At 38.3% G+C, this 22,004-nt stretch overlaps 2 protein-coding genes across 2 annotated transcripts; both read left to right on the plus strand.

The window, feature by feature from the left end:
• The first annotated feature begins 3,710 nt into the window (after positions 1–3,710).
• Positions 3,711–7,074, plus strand: LOC102718290. The gene is made up of 3 exons (XM_015839551.2): positions 3,711–3,878; positions 3,992–4,058; positions 6,577–7,074. Exons 1-3 carry the CDS (start codon positions 3,764–3,766, stop codon positions 6,734–6,736), a joined length of 342 nt encoding a protein of 113 aa, XP_015695037.1. The 5' UTR covers positions 3,711–3,763; the 3' UTR covers positions 6,737–7,074.
• A 6,432-nt stretch (positions 7,075–13,506) lies between these two features.
• On the plus strand, positions 13,507–19,656 carry LOC102702113 (sphingosine kinase 1). The gene is made up of 10 exons (XM_015839336.2): positions 13,507–13,967; positions 15,891–16,013; positions 16,418–16,518; positions 16,885–16,957; positions 17,189–17,275; positions 17,397–17,474; positions 17,615–17,685; positions 18,136–18,438; positions 18,755–18,877; positions 19,232–19,656. The coding sequence occupies exons 1-10, from the start codon at positions 13,574–13,576 to the stop codon at positions 19,427–19,429; spliced, it is 1,551 nt and encodes a 516-aa protein (XP_015694822.1). The 5' UTR covers positions 13,507–13,573; the 3' UTR covers positions 19,430–19,656.
• The last annotated feature ends 2,348 nt before the right edge of the window (positions 19,657–22,004 follow it).

A 22,004-nucleotide genomic window follows, 5' to 3' on the forward strand; every position in this document is an offset into this window, starting at 1 on the left:
ACGCACTAGTATTATGAGCAAACATGTTAAGCTCGAGCAGACAAGCTTGGGAATATGCTATTAGCTGCTAAAAGAAAATTGTATCATCGGTAATTGATCTTATGGTATAAATAGATATGATTAATTAGGTTAGAGAAAAAATAAATGAGCTGGTAAAAGAAAATTGTATCATCGGTAGTTGATCTTATGGTATAAATAGATACGATTAATTAGGTTAGAAAAAAAAATAAATGAACTGGATTGTGATAACTAAAGTCACTTGGGTGTACCCCAAATAGGTGTGATCGATTGCAATATATATCGCAATATCGCATGCGAAATACTGAGAATGTCATTACTGTTATTACTACAGTGGGAGAGACACGGAAAAAGCCTCTGGGTGTACATGCAGGCAGGATCTGTTTAGTGCAGCTCTGAATCTAAGATTTTTTTTATAGTCGAGTATTACTAGCTTCGTGAACATAGATCTTAATCCATGATTATATATTAACTATATATGAATTAATCATATTGTTACACTTTTTTTACGAAATGTAAAATTCAAAACTATTTTAATTTAACTTACATACTCCGAATTCAACGTACATCTTCTGGAACCTAAAGCTATGCTAAACACGGCACCGAAGGCTTCGAATAGCATGACCATCTTCTCCCACTGCCATTCTACCAACGGTAACCCCATTCATGCTAACCTTTTCGTTTCCCAATCAACCGCCTGTTCACCGAGCAGAAGATCGATAGCCGGATCGATCAAACAGCCCGAAAACGACGGCAAATATCCCCATCAAGCAAGCGTCCTGCCGCTGCGGTTTTTCAGGGCCCTTTTATATACCCTCTCCGGTTTTTCTATTTGACGTCCTTAGTCTAGATATATATTTAATCATTCATCTTATTTAAACGTTTTGTGTAAATATATAAAATTATAAAGTATGTCTAAAGTGCTTTTAATAATAAATTAAATTACAACAAAATATCTAATATATATTAATAAAATGAATGATAAACATAGACAAAATAAAAATCAACCATGTGAAATAAAAAAATTATCATGCAGCTAATCAGGGGCGCGTCTGCATGCGCACGTCGTCGCCACTTGGACGCGGCACGCGCGATCGATCGCCTTGCTTCGCTTCGCCGTCTCGTTGCGTTTGTCGCGGCCAGTGGCCACGACCGACGGCGACGGCGACGCCGGCGAGCGATATGATCCTCCTCGCTCGCTCGCTCTGCTGCAGGTTGGTGAGCCTGACCAATCCGGTGGGTCGCCGTCAGAGCGAAAGCGACGCCGCCGTGTCGCCATTGGTTTGTTGCCTCGCTACTACGTACGTGCGTACTTACTGATCGCCTGCAACTTCTAGTGGAAGAGCAGAGCACTGGCTAGCTGGGTCACATGAAAAAAATTAGTGTTGTTGCTGGCAGTTTACAGCGCCGGAGCCGAAACGCGAAGAGTAACCGTGGCATGAGAAACACCGTCCCTCCGTCGTCTGTGGCTGAGAGGGTTTCTCGCTGGTTCGCCGGCCGGCAAGCCCCGAGCATTGCGCCTTAAAGGTGATTTATACGGCACAATTGATTTTATGCATATATACAAAATATAAGTTATAATTAAAATATATTAATAAAATAAAATAAAAATAATCATGTAAGTTTTTAAATAAAATAAATAGATAAATATGTGCCAAAATATTAAAGGCGTCATATATTAAAATATGGATAAAATATTATACTACTAAGACAGAATAACTTCATACTCTTGATTTATACTACCGTGGCCACGTTCGGTGGCAAGTAACTTACCTTTGGCGGAAACGTAGCAATAGATTAGTACACAATTATTTAATTATTAGTTATAAAAAAATTTAAAAGTAGATTAATATGATTTTTTAAAGTAACTTTCCTATAGAAAATTTTCGCACAAAACACACCATTTAGCAGTTTGGAAAGTGTGCGCGTGAAAAACAAGGGAACCTGTGTTAGGGGTGTTTAGATGGAAAAATTGTTTTGGTAGAAATGTCACATCGGACGTTTAACCGGATGTCGGAAGGGGTTTTCGGTCATAAATGAAAAAACAAATTTCGCAGCTCGCCTAGAAACCGCGAGCGGATTTTTTGAGCCTATTTATACCATCATTAGCACATATTGGTTACTGTAGCACTTATGACTAATCATGGACTAATTAGTCTAAAAAAATTCGTCTCACGATTTCTCACATGACTGTGCAAATTAGTTTTTAGGTTCATCTATGTTTAATGCTTCGAAAAACTCGATGTGATGTTTTTGAAAAAAAAAACTAAACAATACCTTAATAAGAAAGGGAAAAAGAGCGGGGCATGTACCCATCCTAGAAGAGACATAATGGTTCTTACTCCCAGTTTTCCTCATCGCCAACAGTATCATGGTTAGGTAAAACATGAGGTTACAAAAACGGAGAGAATTAATGCACAAGGTTATCGAGGTAATTAGAAGGATCATCTTTTGGCTTTTAGGTAGAAAAAGTCAAATGATATATTTGCAAACGAAAAATAATTTGTAAATAAAACTTTTATATATCTGTTCTTAGCAATATAAAAGACTGAAAATTAAAACTATGATAAAAAACTCCAAAATTTAATCTAAATTTAAGGTTAAAAAATTTAATTATTGACTTATAAGCATAAGGAAAAAAATGAGGGTAGGTAAACGAGGGTAACAACCGTATGTTTTTTCTTATTTAGAATTGACATAAATGTAAGTTACTCGAGCATAGAAGTGGTGTTGGTAAGGAGTAATAGAATACAAGTACTTTAAAACACCCTTAAACTGCACAATAAGCAGCATGTAGAATACCCTTAAATTGCACAATAACCAGCATGTAGAATACTGCTAGTAACCGGGAGCCGGTACAGCGTGCGGCCGCATCCGTTTCCTGAGCCCCGAAAAGTCTGCACCACATCACACCATGTGGAAGCAACGCAGCGATACGTTTTCTACTGGCTCAGCTGTGCCGTATTTGTCGAGGCAGCCAGCGGTGGCAGCGACGCCTGAGATGGCGATGCATGCCTCAGATTTCGCTGCAGCCATGAAAATGAATTAATTCGTGGTAGTAGTTGCCACGTGTATACTGGAAAAAAAGGAGAATATCCAGAAAACCGTTTACATATATGACGTGGATTCGTGGACCTCAGACGTGGCAGCGGTACAGCCATCATATTTGACTACTCTCAGGTGCTTGGACGATTGATTGGTCGCTTGGAAATTGACAGCCATAAAAAATGAAAAATGCACAGTGGCTTCAGGAAAGTTGGACGCACAATGGAGGAGTGTTCTTTCCGAGGGAAAATAATATTGGAACTGGAGATGTTTGGGCCCAATTTGCAAACAGAAATCCTCACTGGGTCCTCAAAAAAGCCCAGCTCAAATATGGCTTGAATTCCCTACGCTACCAGACCATGGGCCTCAAGCAGTAGAAAACCCCATGAGCCTGAATTTACGGCCCAATCTTTCCTGTAGAGTAAATAGGCCCTTGGATGACTGACGAGCCAGAAATTTGGGCCTTAGGCCTGCTAGGCTACAGTTGGGCCTCATACCTGCTAGGCCCCAAATTGGGCCTTGAGACAACTTGGGCTGGGACTTGGGTCTTAGGCATATTGGGCCGTAAATTGGGCCTTAATTCCAAGAAGGCCAGACTGGGCCCTTACCTACATCTCTCTTTAATTACTCCGTACAAATTTGCAATACAAAGGAGAAGCCTCAGAAAACCCTAGGACGACGAGGAGAAGGGCGCGCAGACATGGCGAAGAACCGGAAGAACAAGGGCAAGAAGGGCGGCGGCGGCAGCGGGGTCGCCGCCATGGACACCTCCGAGGGCACCCCCGTGGCATCCACCGCTGCCGCGGCACCAGAACGTAATCTTGCCCTTCCTTCCCTCTCTTTTTTTTTCCTGGAGCGTAGAGTGGTTTCCTGGTTTCCCCTATCCTAGCTAAGTTGGTGTGTTGTTTTTTCCGTCTGTGATTTGCAGCCATGGATACATCGGAGGGGAAGCAGAAGCCGTCTTCGGCTTCGATTGCGCTCACTTCGGTTAACAGGTAAGCAAAATAATTCCAACAATTATTTTTTTTTGAAAAAAAAAATGTTTGGTTAGTTGTTACGGATGTATGTTCCTTAACTCTTTGCTAAGCCTTTATGGGTGAAATTGAATAATTTGTTGGGTTATTTCGATAACTGAACTTGTAGGATTCGAATTAGAACGCGAAAGAGAGGTTATTGTGGTCCTTAGTTTGATTTGTTGTTGCGAGGAGTGAGGACCTTCGGTTTGTTCGACTTATAGAGCTCTACTTCAATTTATCGGGCTTTATCTCTCTATATAATGCGTCAATAGAACAATTAGTTAAAAGTAATAGTGGTAAGGTTGACATGGGCATGAACTACCTCTCTCTCTTGTGTGTGTGAGTGTGGAATCATGTAGGCCATGATAATCTTTGCCACGTAAATGCTGAGTATATGAGCACTTCACTTCATTTATTTCTAGTTCATGTCATGCACTCCACTTATGCCTTTCTGACTGAGTAGGAGTGTAGGACATTTAAAGCGGCTATGTCTTGTCCATCCTTACATATGATAATATTTCTGTGAAGGTTGAGGATTTTTCAATCTGACTATTCTGACTTTGTTGAAAACTGGCTTCTTTGCATATGGAATATGTTAGTGTAAGGTGTTGTTCCTGTTGTTGTCAGGCGGCAGCCATCTGGTTTGATTTCTGACATTGTCATGGCCATATATGGATGTACAATAGGCTAAGTTGTCCAAGTCAAATGGCGTTTCAAATTTTCGGTATCTTTTCTGTGATTTTGTTTAGAAATAAGGGGAAAGAATGTTATCCTTTTCCAGAAAATAAACAGAAGATGTACCTGCCTGAAATACTTAAGACCAAAACAAACTTAACTAGATTGAACCTATCTACTCTAGATGTAAATCGCCATCGCTTTGAACCATATGGCAAACATACTACTTGGTAATTGATAAACTAGTGGCTACCTGCATGCTGTTGCTGGATTTGAGAAAATTCTTCTAATAACACTTGAAAAGCTACATTGAATTGAAGGTGAGGTGATTGAATGCTCAAAGCATGCTAGCTATAATTAATGCAGAACGGTCAGTACACCATATATAGATGGATGTGATTAAGCCTGTGTTCTTTTCTCTCTGTTCCTAACTTCCACTCCCTCGTTTTCCATGCACACGTTTCTCAAATGGCTAAACACTATGTTTTTGCAAAAAAAAGTTGCTTTAAAAAATCATATTCATTTTTCAAGTTTTTTATAGCTAATACTTAACTAATCATGTGGTAATCCATCGCTCCGTTTTCATGTCAGGGTGAGAAGTTCCCAACCTTCTCCCTCGACACAGCCTAAGAATGGAAGTGATCTGGCGGCTCTTCTATTATAGATGACATGGCTTAAGTTATGCTGAGTTTCTGGTTCCAATGATAGAAATATAGGATTGACCAGTAAACAAGCTTTGACTGAGACTATTTATTTTGCGATAAATGTGTTAAACTAAAAGCTGGTGTAAAACTGAGGAGAAAAAAAGGTCAAGTTGCCACAGATTGAATAATCACTAAACAGTACTAGATAGTGACATTGGTTGTTGACTATTGAGCAATGTATTCATTCCCATCTTTTCGCTTATGCTTATAAGCAAAAAATTGAATTTTCAACCTTAAAATTAGAGTCGATTTTGGGTTTTTTTTCACCAAAGTTTATTTTTCAGTATTGGCTTTTAGATTGCTATGAATACGTATAGAAAAGTTTTATTCACAAATTTGATGTGATTTATGCCATTAATGTTGATGTTTGACATTGTTTCAATTGTTAACGGACATTTCAATAGTACATGAGATTAGGACTGTGTTTAGCATTTTGATCTATTTTTAATTTCAATTTTGTTTTGTTATATCTGGGCAGATTAACTATTAATGATATTTTAAGCCTTAACAGATTTTTACTAGGGTTGGTAAAGATGACTTGAGTTAACTATATATCGCAGCATCCTAGCCTCTTAAGAGTGCTTGAGTAGCCCCAAAAGAAGTGCTATTAGGAAGATTGTTGCTATAATATGAAAGCAACTTGCCTGTTATTATAGAGAATTTTATGTTCTACTACTTTAGGATGGTTCTTTTTATGTTGTTGGTCTTCCATCAATTCATCTTAGTGTATTACAGTATTTCAAGCAAAGAACACCATAGCACATATCTCAGCAAGCACTAAGAGAATTGAAAAATATCTGTATTTTCTTATTCGGTCATTTCCATGCTTTGGGGCTTATTGGAGCTTGGTGAGATTTTAGTGTGAGACTGAAAGTGGATCACTAAAGTTCTGCTATTGTTGTATTCGTTCTTCTCCTATCCTCTCCTGAGACTTCTTTTTAAAGTTTTCTAAGATTCTGCTTAAAGTGAGTGAGCAAAAGCTCCATAGAGATGGAGTTAAGTATGCATGTCTTTACTTTTGCTGTGGATTTGCTGTCCTGATTGTGCACTTTTGCTTGGGACTGTATATTAATGCATGTTGAATACTTTTTTATTAGTTGCTGTTTTACTTTAACCAGGAAAATAAAAAAAGGAGTGCAAATTAAAAGGTCTCAAAATGTGAGGAAAATGAAAGCTGTTGCCCGGGCCATTTCAAAAAATGAAAAGGCCGAGGAGAAGGTCCTGAAAACTAAAAGCAAGAAGTCAAGAGTTCAATCTGCCAAGTCTCTGTATGATTAAATTTTCGGTGGGTTAACCAAATTTTGTGTTCCTATATATTTATATATTTCCATCCTGTAGAGCAACCAAATCTATGTGTTTTATAATGCATGCTTTGCTTACAAATATTGTTATCACATTTTAGATGCCTGTGATGATGCACGGTAATAGTGGCATAGTAGGATTGGTTGTTTTTTCCTATCACGTTCTTGGATATTGTTGGTTAAGTAGCAATCAAGTGCAAGCCAACTATTGTATAATGGGTCTTTTGTCGTATGGTAGCAAATGTTTTGTACCCCTCTATACTATCTTGAAATCTTCATCATTAATGTCTGTTAATTGTGAGCCCCAAATACTGTGACACAGATGTTATTGTCAAACTGTTCAGAAAATCCTCTAAAACTAGGAAAGAAAGAATTTTTTTTAAAAAAAATGAATATACAGTATACCCTGTTTGTTGACTTCCAACAACTTGTAGGGAAGATTTTTTTTTTCCTGGTTTTTTGCTAGTTCACAAACCATGGAGGAAAGAGTGTCTGAACTGGCGTTATGAAATGTAATGTTGATGCACGCTTTCATCCTGATGAACTAGTAGCTGCTACTGGAGTAGTGATAAGGGGCGAGCATGGGCAAATGATCGGAGGAAAATCGAAGTGGTACGCATCTGTACCAAATGCGCTCATGGCGGAAGCGCTGGCATGCAGGGATGGCTTGCTATCCCCACAATCTCGTGGGGTGGTCAATCTCTGGCTTGAGACTCAAGTGCTTGTCAGGCTCTAGGAGGATCGTGTTACACAGCGCTCTGAGGTTTCCTTCATTCTTTGGGAAATGGCAGAGCTCAGCGCTAGTTTTGTTTCTTTAACCCTTAGTTTTGCCAATAGAAATTGTAATAGGATAGCATATGAGTGTGCTCGTTTTGCTTCTGGCGATAACCAGGTGGTGGAGTGGCATGTTACACCACCTAGTTTATTTAATCTGGTAATGGCTGATTGTGAAGCCATTAATATCTAATATATGAAGCTACGGCTTGCTCAAAAAAAAATAAAGAGTGTCTGAACTGGCACGTTGCAAAAGAAAGAAAAGGATCTAGCTGTTTCTTTCTTTTGTGTTGGTTGTTGTTCCTTCTCCCTTTTGACTTGGAAACCGAAGAGTGTTCCTTGATGTATGAGAATTATCAGTTGCATCTGGGGTTATTTTAGGCGAGTGCACCTTTCCTGCTGTGTACCTTGGTTGTTGTAGGGGATTATCGTATAGAGTACGCTGTCTGTAGCTGTGGGTGACGTCTGTAGTTATTGTAAGAACGAAATTGCTCCTTGTTATATTACTGTACAGTATACACTAATCTGATTGATTTGGATAGTTAGCTGCCCAACTTGCCTTGTTGGTTGTTGAGAAAATGATGGAGAATCCCTGTACCTTTCTAGTTTCAGTTCGAACGCAATAGAAAACCCTTAATGCACGCATGCTAAGCTAAGCTCTATATAATATATGCGTCTTGTTTGCTTGTGTTATATAGGGATGGAGCAAGCTTGGGCTGTAAGCAGGCTGTGGTTGACTCTGGTTAAATTAAATGAACTAATTTTGATTTTTGACAACATAGATCCCTATACTCTCAAGATGCACAAATAGGTCATCTTTTGGTTTTCGGAAGGAAAAAAAGACATGATATACCACCTCCGTAAAAAAAAACTATATTTTTTGATTTTTGTGTTCAATCACCTGTCTTATTTAAAAAATTTATAAAAAAACTCATAAAAATTAGTCACGAGTAAAATACTATTCGTGTTTTATCATCTAATAATAATAAAAATATTAATTGTAAATAAATTTTAAATATGATAAAGAGTCAAACATTGAGAAGGAGAGAATATTTACTATCGAAAAATAATTTATAAATAAACTTTTATATATATGTTCATAGCATCTAAAAGCCAATACTGAAAATAAACTATAATAAAAAACCTCAAAATCAACTTAAATTTAATATTGAAAATTCAAATTTTGGCTTATTCTCTGTTGCGCCTAGAAATTTCAAGCCGGTAAACCCGACTTTTGGCCCATGAAGCCAAAACCTATGGCTCAAATGAGAAAGATGAAACGAACGGGTTGTGGACATTCGTATTTGGTGAATTTTTAATCCGATTAAAATTTCAACTGTACATTCAGTTAATCAAATTTGATGTGACAAAATACAAAAACACGTATTCATGGCCAAAAGGTTCATACGGTGGAAATATTTTCCCCCGAGGTTTAATAATAAAATTATTTATTAAAAAGGTTTAAAAAATAAAAAAATCACGTGTGGCATACCACCTTGTAAATTTTCCTTTCTTTCATTCTTACTACCCCTTTCCTTTTTCCTTTCTCTTTTTTCTTCCTTCTACAATCAACACCACCGACATCCCCCAATGTGTGAAGTAAGAGAAAATAAAAGAAATAAAAAAGAGAGAGAAAAAGACATAGCAACTTCGTCAGCATCAGGTTCCTAGAGGAGTCACGGTAATTTGGGGTGGGTCGACGGAGTCATATAGTAATTTGAGACTGAAATAGCTTTAATAAGTTACATGACATATATATTTTTTTATTTAGAAAATTTATAACCGTGTCATTCTAATTTTATAAAGTGAGAGATATGTCATCGATATCTCAATGACACGTGGGGCACACACGAGTCAATGACATGTAAGCTAGGATGTCATATCTCTAATTTAACAAGATTATAATGGCAGATTTGTAATTTTCTCTTTTTATTTAGAGATCCGATGTACACTTTAGATAGACAACCCAACAAGGTCACCATTTCAAAGGTAAAAAAGAATAAAATAGATGGTACCATTAACTTTTTAACATATGGTTGATCATGTATCTTATTAAAAGAACTTAGTTATCATTTAATCTACTATTATTGGATTTAAAATTAAATGTATTTAAACATAACTTACATGTTCATATATTTGCACTTAGACGAATTATCAAACGGCATATAAAAATTTAAAAGATGACGGAGGAGTAACCTTGCAATTCGGAGTGCTGAAGCTTCGTCACCAAATGGTATCAAAGCAAGCTTGCGACTGAGTGAATTCTTCTTCTGGTTGGCCCGACGTCGACGCCGAAGATGCGCCGTTTTCGTTTGCATCGTGAGCGCTACGGTGGTGGATGCACCTCCGCGTTCACATGCGGCATTGAACGAAAATGGGCTCTTTCTATTTTTACTACTTCCGTTTCATAACGTTCCGTTTCGTAACTAAGATGTTTGACTTTTTTTTCCTAACATTTAACTATTCATCTTATTTAAAAATTTAGTACAAATATAAAAAATAGCAAGTCGTGTTTAAAGTTCTTTTGATAATAAAATAAGTAACAAACAAAATAAATGATATTTGCATAATTTTTTGAATAAGATAAATAGTCAAACATTGCAGACAAAAAAGTCAAACATCTAGTATTATGAAACGGAATACAAACGGAGGGAGTATTTCTTTTTCAGCTCTTCCCTGGACAAATCAAAAAAAAATTGAGTGCCGAGGTTCTTTCAAAAAAAAAAAGATTGAGGGGTTGATTGCTTGGCGCCAAAAGACATATTTATAAATGAAAAAATCTATAAATAAAACTTGTATATATGTGTTCTTAGCGATATATAAGTTAAGACTGAAAAATAAAGCACAGTGAAAAAAACTCCAAAATCAACTTTAAATTTAAGGCTAAAAATTTAAAATTTAGCTTAAGCATAAGCGAAAATTTGAGGTTGTAATTGTCTGCTGAGATTTCAACCAGACACTCCTTATATCACAATTTAACACAAGTGATTTCACCATATATCTGTTTCTTTTTTGAACCATAAATCTAAGTTTCATATGGTATTTATACAGCTTGAAAAAGTATATGGGTGTGTTTTATATCCATGGAAATAAAGAATTGTTCTTTCTGTTTTTATATTACAAGATGTCTTGTTCATATCTAATACATTCAATAAATCATTATGTATATTTTATATGTGTGTCCAAATTCATTACATATATATGAATATAGGGAGATTCATAAACTCTTGTGATCTTATAACATATAGCAAAGGTAATAGGTAACAAGCTAGTTCACCTTTTAACCGCCTTCCTAAAACAACTTTGAGCGAATATTTAATTGCTCATCTGTGCGTAATCAATATGTTGGCAAGATGATCTACACGATTTTGCACGAGTTAGCCGTAGGCAGCACACGTATATATCGACGCATCTGTATCTTTTGGCTTTAGGTTATGCTTATAACTTAAAATTTAAAATTTAAAAGAAACAAGATTAAGAGGACCCCTCCAAGTCGCTACGGTAGATCGCCGACACCACCAAATACTGGCGACATGACGTCTCTACCTCTTTGCTGTGTGCTAGTGAACCCGAGCAACAAGCTTTGTCAGCTAGGCACGTGATAAATCCCCATCTACTGTCGTATTTAACGTGGCTTTCGCCTCGGCATTCCCTCTTTTTTTTTAATGGTATGACAATACACGTACACATAACTCTCAACTCTCGTACCAGCTACGGGCACGATTTTTGGTACATACGTCTAGAAAGAGAGTGGAGGCACAAGGCCTCCATGCACATTAAGAAACATGCAACCAGATTGCCCGCGTACGCATGTGTATCCTACCACCTCCGTTTCGTATAGTAAAACTTTCTATTCTTCTCTAAATTTATTTATTAATAAATATATCTAATTTATATATGTGTTTAGATTTATTAGTATCTATATAAATCTAGACAATACTAAAAAGTCCTATATTATAAAACGGAGGTATTATAAAACGGAGGGAGTATTAGCTAACTAAGGCAGACTGAAATTAGTTCTGAGAAAGAAAAAGGAAAAAGAGAAAAATTAGCTAGGCAATCGGACGTTTGCACGTAGCATCTTTAAGAGAATATTAATATTTTAGTCCCTACTATTTGTATTGAGGCTATCTTTAAAAAAATATTAGCGTAAAAATTACACATCCTTCAAATAAACCCAGAATTGAACAACTCGTCTTGGGAACATATGTTCCTATCCTAAATTTGAAGTACGAGAGAGCTGATTTTAGTCATGCGTAAATATTAGAAATAGACTTGGAACCTATTGGGGATATGTTTTCTATAGCCTAATTTCTATAATTCAGTTTTAAAAATCAATTTTAAACATCACTTGAATATATTCTAAAGAACTAGCCAATTGACGAGCTAGACATACTCTCTTTAGTATATTTAGTTTTTCCTTTTGCCAAGTGGGTTGCATAATATGAAATCAAAGTGGAGAGAAGGCAAATAGGACCTCAAAACTTCTTTTTTTTTTGTTCATCAAATCATTATATTCCACTGTTTATTTTTTTTCATCGAATCATTATATTCCACTGTTTATTTTTTCATCAAATCATTTTTAAATAATTATATCCCTACATCGCACAAAACACTCAACTATCTTCTATCGAAGAAAAATGGTCGATCCCACTCGTATATGTCGTTCCAAAATTTACATACATATTACTACTCTAGTTAGATATCTATACTTCTTTAAAAGAAAAAAAAATGTGATAGTAAATTTGACGGCCCATCTCTTATACTGATTTCCCACTACTCCATGTCTTTTAAGTTAAGAAAAGATTCTTTCACATGCTATTAACATATTAGTTTAGCTTTAGAATCCAAGTTTAACGTATAAAGCCATATATAGGAATGAAATTATTGAAAAAACTCGCAATTAACTTAATCCAAATAATGCTACCACTTGTATAGTTTATTTTTTTTTATCATAGCAAAAGACAGGTATTTAAATACCCTAGTATTTTAGAATTATTTGTTCTCTCTATCTGGTCTGGTGCTAGTTGCCCTTGATCTCTATTTTGCGTAGAGTACGAGATGATCTCTATTTTTTTAAAGTAAAAAACCAAACATCATATTTACAAATAAAAAATCATTTATAATAAAAATTTTATAAGCATATTTTTAGTTATCTAAAACCAAGACTTAAATAATAAATTATGATAAAAATATTATAAATTAACTTTAAATTTAAAATTAAAATGTTAAATTAGCTTACAAGTAAAACAAAACGAAAAGATGTGGACGTACTAATTCCATAATTCCATAGTTATTCCTTCCACTTTCGGCATTGTTTTAAAGGTATGTACACAGAAAAATGACACGTGTATAGAACCGTTCTAGTAGCATACTTCTAGAAGTGAGCCCGGGGAAATGATTACTTCTAGAAGCATAGATGGAAACGTCAATCCAATCCAGCCATCCTCACACATTCACCCAAAATTCAAGGACCTCCAAATATATTACCCAAAAAGAGTAAATATACGGTCAGTGGTTTGGTAGCATTTAGGTCATAAATTTAGAAAATACACGTTTAAGTCCATGATAATATTCAGGTCTATGATTTCGTTTTTAATGTATCATCCAAGTCTATGAATTTAAACCTGGATGGTACACTAAAACGAGATCATAGATCTAAACATACGTTTTCTAAATTTATGAATCTAGGTGATATTATATCATAAGTTTAAGTACCGACACGGACTTTGCTCCCAAAAAAAAAATTCCCCATAAGACAGGAAGGATCCTACGTACACGGCACACTAGCAACTACGCCCCGCATACCGTATACGGTACACGATACGGGCATACGGCCCGGACTGCACCGTATAATACTACGTGGCACACGTATAAATACAAGCGCATATATGTTGGCCCACTGGAAGAAGCCGCCATCTTTATATTAGCCCACCTCATTCACCAGTCGCCTTCGTCCTCCCTTCGCAAAAACCTTCGCCGGCTCGCTCAGCTAAGTTTGCTCTTCCTTCCAATCCATCCTCGAGGACCTCACCCTTCGATGCTTCCATCCATGGCGGAGCCGCAGGCTGCGGGGGCGAAGGCGGAGGGCCTGTCGAAGCCTGTGCGGATCGGCGGCTCCGCGGCGGAGGCCACGCTCTCCGGCGGCGAGCTGACGTGGCGCGCCTCTGGCGGCGGGGAGAGGGTGAGCCTGGAGCTGGAGTCCGAGGTGCTCGGGGTCCGGGTGGACGGGAGGGTGCTCAAAGTCGCGACCTTTGGAGGGGGCGACGAGGCGGCGGCGGCGGGGAGATCGTCGCCGTCGTCGCGGCCGGTGACGTGCGGGGGCGGACGAGACGGCGGGGGCGGGAGGGTGAGGGAGGTGGTGGTGGAGATGGAGAGCGAGGAGGCCGCCGCGAAGTGGGGGGACGCCATGAGAGATCGCCTCGCCTCGCTCGGTAATTCACTTGCTAATCATAAGTAGTATCTCGGTAATCCGCAATCCCCTGCTATCGATTTGTTTTTTGAGTAAATAAAACTAATGCTGACTTCCAATGATTATTATGCTCTTATTGTTTCGTTCGTGGTGCGATTGTGTCACAAAAATGCTGCCTTTGTTTATTGTGATTGAGGAATTGGGATTGTTCTTGATCAAGTGGGTGGTGGTTGCGTTGACTGAATTGGAGTAACGTAGGCAGTGGGGAAAGAACCCCCAAACTGATGTTACTATTCACTTTGCTAGTTCACCTCCATATAAACAAAATTTTGATGAAATGAGATTATATATTCGAACGAGAAGGATGTACAGTATTCTATCTCCACATCTTTCTGGGTGTCTGTGCCGTTGTAACGTGGTCTGTCACCTCTGTTGCTCAAATTTGTCCAAACCGTCAAGTATACAGTACTATATATGTACGATGATGTACAATACTTGCAACAGGGAGTTCTTTTAAGTTTTTGGTCCATTGTTACTTCGTGTTATCTATGTCCCATAATAACTTTATTTTTTTTTTCCGTGTTCAACCTTTGACCATTCGTTTTATTTAAAAAATTTGTACAAAAACTTAAAAAAATTAGTGACGCATAAAGTACTATTCATGTTTTATCATCTAGTAAAAATAAAAATATTAATCATAAAAAAATTTCAAATAAGACGAAGAGTCAAAATATTATATCAAAAAACTGAAAAATGATCTTATTTCGAGACGGAGGTAGTACTAGATAGTTTGAAACCTTATGATTTTTTTTGGTTTTCTTTTGTATATATTTTGGATCAAACGGACAGCTCATGCTGGCATAACAAGGAATGAGATCCTTTGCAGTTCTGTTTCTGCGGTAGTGCCTACTGACATATGGGCCCCGTGTGCTCTTGGGTCCACATGTCAATGAGCACTGAGCAGTACTGCAGCAGAAGAGTATTGCAAAGGATCTGAATCCGCATAACAACGGCTGTACAGTTCAATTGTTGTGACGCTGTGGTGCTTAAATTTGATGCTTCAGCCAGGTCCAAGGATAATACTATCTGATATCCTGATGAGCTCTTTTCATCTGCTGCTGATTAATGTAGGAGAAGATATTTTTGTATTAACCATTTGGATGCTTCATTGAGAGGTCCATGTTGTTTTATGCGTTGGTCAAATGATCTTCTCAGTGTCACTATTGCTATTAAATGACACTATTGTATTTCGTTTCGTTAGAGTTCAACCCAAAAAAAAAGAAGACTGCCAAGTGTTTTGCTTCCAGTCCTCTTACGCACATAGTGTAACTCTATTCTACCTCTAAGCATTGTTCTTCTCTCACACCTACTATGTCTTACGCACACTTGAAGCAGAGACTCATCTCTTTGGCATTTGGCTTTTTGCTGGGCACAGTTGAATAATTTGCCTGGCACGGTTGGCAGGCTGTTATTTCCGGGCCACATTCATATGTTCCAGAATCCAGAATAACAGTCTGTTGGGGATTACATATACCTATTGTAATTTGTGAAAGGAGTGAAATAGCCATTTTTTGTCAACACTAGGTGGTCCATCCAGGTCTTCAGGAGGTGTTCTGTTGCATCAAAGAAGATGTTGACTTTACACAGAAAGCTCTGTCACATTTGCCATTTCAAAAGTTAATTTTCTGTGGTTTGTCATTTTTGCTTCAGTTGCTGAGTTCCTTCTGGTAGCAGATTTTTTCCCCCTGAACCTATCCTGGACTTTTTCATGAGTTTCCAGAGCCCCTGCATTAGTTTTTTAAGGAAAAAAAAGAATGACATCTATAATTTGTTCTTCTCTCTGCATATGGAGACAAGCATTTAGGATAGTGATAATGCAACTAGACCTGGGTTTTTAATTATTCATGAATTATTTCTTATTATTTCATTATCTGCTATTGAATAGGTCGGCCAAAGAGACTGTTCATCATAGTTAACCCTTATGGTGGAAAGAGAGGTGGGCGTAAGATTTTCCAGACTGAGGTCGTACCACTCATTCAAGCTGCTGGCATCCTATACAGCATGCAAGGTTGGAATTTTTTTAATTTTTTGAACCTTTAACATTTTTAAAACTAAACTCTCTCACAACTTATTTTCAAATCAAAACCTTTTGGCCATGTTAGAGAGAATGGCATGGAAGAAGAATGCTGTCACGGCGTCACGCCAACTCCTTATGGCATGGCAGTGTTATTTGGCCACGCCAGGTGGGGTGAAGCGTCCAAAAAGTTCATATATGAAAATAAATTGTGGGAGGGTTTAGTTTCAAAATTAAACAATACAGAGGCTCAAAAAATGATAAAAATTCGCAAGGTTGTGGTCTCTGTTGATAATCTTCCTACTTTGATAATTTTTTTGCCGGGTCTACTTTGATAATATAAATGTGATGCACAGTTCCTCTGTATACTAAGTTTTTAAGTTATGAATTGTGTCCAGAAACCAAGCATCGGCTTCACGCTCAAGAAATTGCTCATTCACTGGATCTTAGGAAATATGATGGAATTGTTTGCGTGAGTGGAGATGGTATTCTTGTAGAGGTTAGCAAAAACGATAATGCTTATAAAGCTGGTGCAAATTATAGATACTACATCCGTTTCATAATGTAAGATGTTTGACTTTTTTGGTTGCAACGTTTAACCATTCGTCTTATTTAAAAATTTAGTACAAATATAAAAAATGACAAATCGTACTTAAAGTTCTTTTGACAATAAAGTAAGTCACAAGCAAAATAAATCATATTTTCATAATTTTTTGAATAAGACAAATGATCAAATATTGCAAGCAAAAAAGTCAAACATCTTATATTATGAAACGGAGGGAGTAGTAGTTTTGTTTATCCGCAGAACCTTTTATCCTTTATTCTTTTCTCCTTGCATTTGGTTATTTTATTTTTGGGTTTTTAGGTGGTTAATGGTCTGCTACAAAGAGAGGACTGGAACACAGCAATAAAAATACCATTAGGCATCATTCCAGCAGGTATATGATCCAAATCACAACACTGTTCTTTATTGTAGTGATGCAAAATTACACTTAGGAGAGCTGTAGGTTCGTTATTTCTGATCACTGCAAAATACTATGGTCATGAATAGTTATGTTCCACTAGAGAATAGCTTGTGATTTCTTATATTTTCAGCCTTGTGTAGCATCTTTGCAGTTCAAGACCATTAATTCTCTGAGTAGAGTTTTCACACGTTACATGTGCCATAGGTACCGGAAATGGAATGGTGCAATCGCTATTGCATTTTGCTGGTGAATCCTTCTCTGTTTATAATGCTGTTCTTGCAATCATCAGAGGCAAGTCTCACCACCCTTCATTATTGTAATTAGTCATCTGTGTTGTCATATTGTCAATCCTCTGAAAATATTCCCATTTTCTGTGTTAAATAAATGTACTGATGCAGCTTCTGTTACACAGGACACAAGCGTCCCCTTGATGTTACTTCTGTTGTGCAGGGAAAGACAAGGTTTTTTAGTGTCTTGATGCTTACTTGGGGTATGCGGTGTATTAGCTTGATGTTATATTTTTTCCTCTTAAGCTACATTTCTGTGCCCGATAATACTGATTATCACTCTCAGAGCTTGTTCTCCCACTATCTATTTATGGGCAATAAGAGAACGATTTGTGAACTGCAGGTCTGGTAGCTGATATCGATATTGAGTCAGAGAAGTATAGGTGGATGGGCAGTGCTCGTCTTGACTTCTATGTACGCATTCTACCAAAACTCTATCAAACACCCTATTCCATTTATATCTGTATGCTGTCTCTCCTCTCTTTTTTCTCTCTTATTCTTTTTTCTGTGGCTCTCATTGGTCGGTCATGTGCGCATGTTGTAAGGTGATTCCAAAATTAGATTGTCATAATGGTCAGGCTTGCATCAGTGTGCTGCTGATATAAAAACAATCAACAGATACATTTGTTTATGGCGTTCCCACCGTGAACCATATTCTTTAAATGGAATGCAGTATTTTGCTTTGAAATATGTCATGTACTTTGAAAACAAAAATATGTCTACATACTGGGTGAGCTTTAGTACATCACCGAGCACATTTAAGGGCAGTCTAAAGTGTACTATTGTTGTAGTGTCCTTTCATTCACTTACTCAGTCCCTTTTGGATACTTAGCAATTCACTCTATGCTCTGACTTTCATTTCAGTCCCTTCTCCGTATGGTGAGCTTGCGGCGGTACAATGGACGTGTTCTTTTTGTTCCAGCCCCAGGATATGAAGGATTCGGTGATCCTGTAGAGCAAATTACCAGCTGTAAACCAGATGGGGCTAGCACTGGTATACAGGGGGACACATCAAATGATTTCAATGATGAAACATGTGCTTACACGGGCCCTTCAATTGATGAAGCTGATCTTGAGTGGAGATCACTGGACGGCCCGTTTGTTTCGGTTTGGGTCAGCGGAGTTCCTTTTGCTAGTGAAAATGTCATGGCAGCACCAGAAGCTAATGTTAGTCTTTGTTTTAATTCTTCACAATTTTCTAACCACGAAAGCTTGAATATTGTTAAAAGAAAAGTTGGAAACTTAGCTGGCAGTTTCTTCCAAGTGATTTAGCAATAAAAAAAAGAACCGGCTATTGTGTTGGACAAACGAACATTTAAGTGTCTAGTTCCTATTAATTAAGTCCAAAAGCCGTTTCTTTAGTGTTTTGTTTATACAAGTGTCAAAAGGTCGCCAATCATTCGGTGGTGTTGTCAATCATTTTCTGCTAATTTTACAAGGCTCTTGATTGCCCATAACATGACCATTCTTCGTTGCCTTGCAGTTCGGAGATGGCTACTTGGATGTAGCCATAATCAAGGACTGTCCAAGGTCGGCTCTTATTGGCCTGGTGTTTCAGATGAAGGATGGCAGCTATGTCAAATCCCCCTATGTGGAGTACTTCAAGGTACTGTATTACTCAACCCTCTGCGCTTCTCTCTTTCGTGACAGAGATTTGTTCCAGTCCAACAAAAAGTACCTCGAGATACTAGTACCTCATAGTATCAAATCGTTTTTGATCGTTGGATCTAATAATGTTTATCTTGCTAAACTAGATCCAATGGTAGGAAACGATTCAGTACCGTGAGGTACCAGTATTTTGAGATACTTTTTATTGGATCGAGTTATTTTGTATCTCGAGATACTAAAATTTTGATGTAAATTTAAGTTACTTTCGCAACGGTGTTAAAATTGAAAGGAAACGCAATGCATCCACGCACTGACACATTCAGATAATCACCTGCCGTGAAACTCCTGACAGGTGAAGGCACTCAGGATTGAGCCGGGGATGCGGGTGGGCAGCAGCACCAAGGGTGGCATCATCGACTCCGACGGCGAGGTGATCGCGAGGGGCGACGGATCCCACACCGGCGACGAGATAGAGCACCTGATGGCCTACGGCCCTCCCATCCAACTCACGGTGGACCAGGGCCTGGCCACCATTTTCTCCCCTAGATGATTACTGATCCTGCCCTGAATTCTTCCCTTCTTTTACAGCATATGTTACTACTTTACATCTGTAATTACTCACATCACAAATGCAAGGAGAGCCAAATAGCAACGTTCGGCGAGAAAAAAAAAGCATCCTTCTCTTTTTTAACACTGATCAGTAATATCTGCTTTTACTCAAAGTGTGATGAGAATGAGACCGGTATACCACAAGAATTCTGATGCTGCTGAGAGTCTACAACAACAACTACCGTTCTCAATCAATAAATCTGAAAATTACGGATACAACTAAGATCAATTTATGATCCGCTAATATAAACGGGTTCACGAATTGATCCGCTTGCATCCGAGAGGCACCTAAGTTTTCCTCAAGCCCGATCCGACGGCCAGAACGTACGCGACGCACGCGCGGATGGATGCGTCGACGGTGGCGGTAGCATCGCCGATGGATGAAGAAGATTTCCTCGTGATGCCGATTGGCACCACGCGGAGGGGCATGTGGTCACAAAGAGGCGTGAAAAAAAAATCAAAATCGAAAAAAAAAAGAGAGAGACAAACAGAGAGAGAGAACGGGTCCTGCACTGCAGATTGGCGCACGCACGCACGCACGCAAGCTAGCTAGCTAGCTCGGCGGTAGCGGGTAGCGCACGGTGGCATGCTGCGGTAGCGCCGGCCGGCGAGCGCCCGGGGGGGGGGGGGGGGGGGGGGGGCGAGAATAATTGTACTACCCGGGGGGGAGGAATCTTTTGGGGAGTCGCCGGCTGCAAGCAACCTGCGCGGTGCGTGGTACCGATCGAAAAGGGGTGGTTATCTTGCAGCCATCGACTGCGAGTTCGTCCGTCCGGGGCTGATGGATCGATGCGGCGTGGCGTCGGACGGATGCAGTGGAACGACTGTTCCATGCGACCCTCGAATTTGGTGAGGGACAAATATCATCATATGTTTCAAAAATTGGTTTTTCAGTGTGAAAAAAAAAGACTAATTACTCTCAATAAATGATAATACTACTAGATGAATATGGGAGGGTGGATATGGATAAAATGTGCTACCAAACACTTACAAAACGTGTAATTAGCCGTGTTACATCACAAATAGGTGAATTTGCTCTAGAAAACTTTAAGAAATATATAATTAGTTGATTTACACTTGGTATTAAATTATTATATCTGATGATCATAGAGACAAACGGTATAAAACGTACTAGTTTACAGTATCTTGGTTGACTTATAAAACGGACCTAGTCACCATTCCACAGGGACGCTCCACCTCAGCGAGCTCACATTCCGACTCCCACCGCACCTCGAATGATCCCATCTATTACCTATTATGAGTTATGTTGGCATTACGTCAAAATATTTATTTAAATATTTCTCTCCTCAATCTAACTATGAAATATTATATGATGTCGAGAGTGTCTGTCAGCCAGTTACATTATTTTAAATGATATTAAAAGTGTCTATCGGCTAATTACAATTTTTGAAAGTGTCATAGAGCCAATTCACGTATTTGTGGTCCCACAACTAATTACGCGTTATTTGGGTGTTCTTCAACCCCTGAAAGAAGTCGAACCTAGGATCTTAGGTGTTACTAAGGCCCTTTGTAACCCATTAGGCTACATATCCTTTAAAAAAAAAGTTAACAACCATCTGAAATCATAAAAATAGCATCCAGAGTACCAAAAAGAGGAGCGCTTGTAAATAGGAAGTTTGGAACGGAGAGGACAATAAAACAAGCATGCGTACCAAACACCACCTGCCCGTACGATATACGAAGCTGGCTAAAGAGCGTTTTTCCGTGTACGCATAACCGCGTGCCTGGATCAAGCAACCCCACACACACTCACTCAGCTACTCCAGTAGGTTTGCGGTAGTACGAGAGAGGGGTGGCGATCACATGGCACATGCATGCATGCATGCCAAGCTCGTTTTTAAATGGCGTGCCATGCATGCATGCATGATCGGTGCATGCGGCCGGAGGAGACTACTATAGCTTAGCGGCATGCATGCATGCGTGGCAGGGTCCTCTTGTCTCGGTTGCTTGAGTGCTTCTGCTTAGAGCAAGATCAATAATAGAGTATCCGTTGTCTACTTTAATTTTATTCTATGTTATACATAAGTAATTTTGTAATACATAAGTAATTTTGTAGCTCACACATATAATAGGAGACTCTAATTTTCAGCTTATTCTATCATGATAATAATATTATATTCTTTATGTACCCTATCACATCTCTTTCTTTATCCTGTAAGTAGTATTTTTTTTCAGTTTGTGTGTGCAGCCTGGCTCTAAATTAAGCATCCATCCATTTTCTTTCTCCTTCTTTGTTTTTGCCAACTCAGCAATATTTTTTTTTAAGTCAGCTTAGCACTTCTATTGTACCTGCTCTTATGGGCTGCGTTATTTTGGATATTTTTCAGGAAAGACAAAAGAATGTCTAATTTTTTGACAACAGTTTAATGGTGTAAATAAAGTTAAACATCTATTTTTAGAATGGCAGAATGATAAACTTCTATATATATAATTTGTTTTTACAAAATACATCATCTCAATCTCATAGTTTCGGGAAGCGTGTATACAAAAGTCGA

The sequence above is a fragment of the Oryza brachyantha genome, chromosome 7 (genome assembly GCF_000231095.2).
Source record: "Oryza brachyantha chromosome 7, ObraRS2, whole genome shotgun sequence".
Lineage (NCBI taxonomy): Eukaryota > Viridiplantae > Streptophyta > Magnoliopsida > Poales > Poaceae > Oryza > Oryza brachyantha.

Bases quoted from the DNA above. Each gene is read 5' to 3' on its own strand.
- LOC102718290 (XM_015839551.2), top strand. From the start codon at position 3,764: ATGGCGAAGAACCGGAAGAACAAGGGCAAGAAGGGCGGCGGCGGCAGC. The intron at 3,879-3,991 runs GTAATCTTGCCC...TGTGATTTGCAG, and splicing joins CGCTGCCGCGGCACCAGAAC to CCATGGATACATCGGAGGGG. The intron at 4,059-6,576 runs GTAAGCAAAATA...TACTTTAACCAG, and splicing joins GCGCTCACTTCGGTTAACAG to GAAAATAAAAAAAGGAGTGC.
- LOC102702113 (XM_015839336.2), top strand. From the start codon at position 13,574: ATGCTTCCATCCATGGCGGAGCCGCAGGCTGCGGGGGCGAAGGCGGAG. The intron at 16,958-17,188 runs GTATATGATCCA...CATGTGCCATAG, and splicing joins ATTAGGCATCATTCCAGCAG to GTACCGGAAATGGAATGGTG. The intron at 18,878-19,231 runs GTACTGTATTAC...AACTCCTGACAG, and splicing joins CCTATGTGGAGTACTTCAAG to GTGAAGGCACTCAGGATTGA.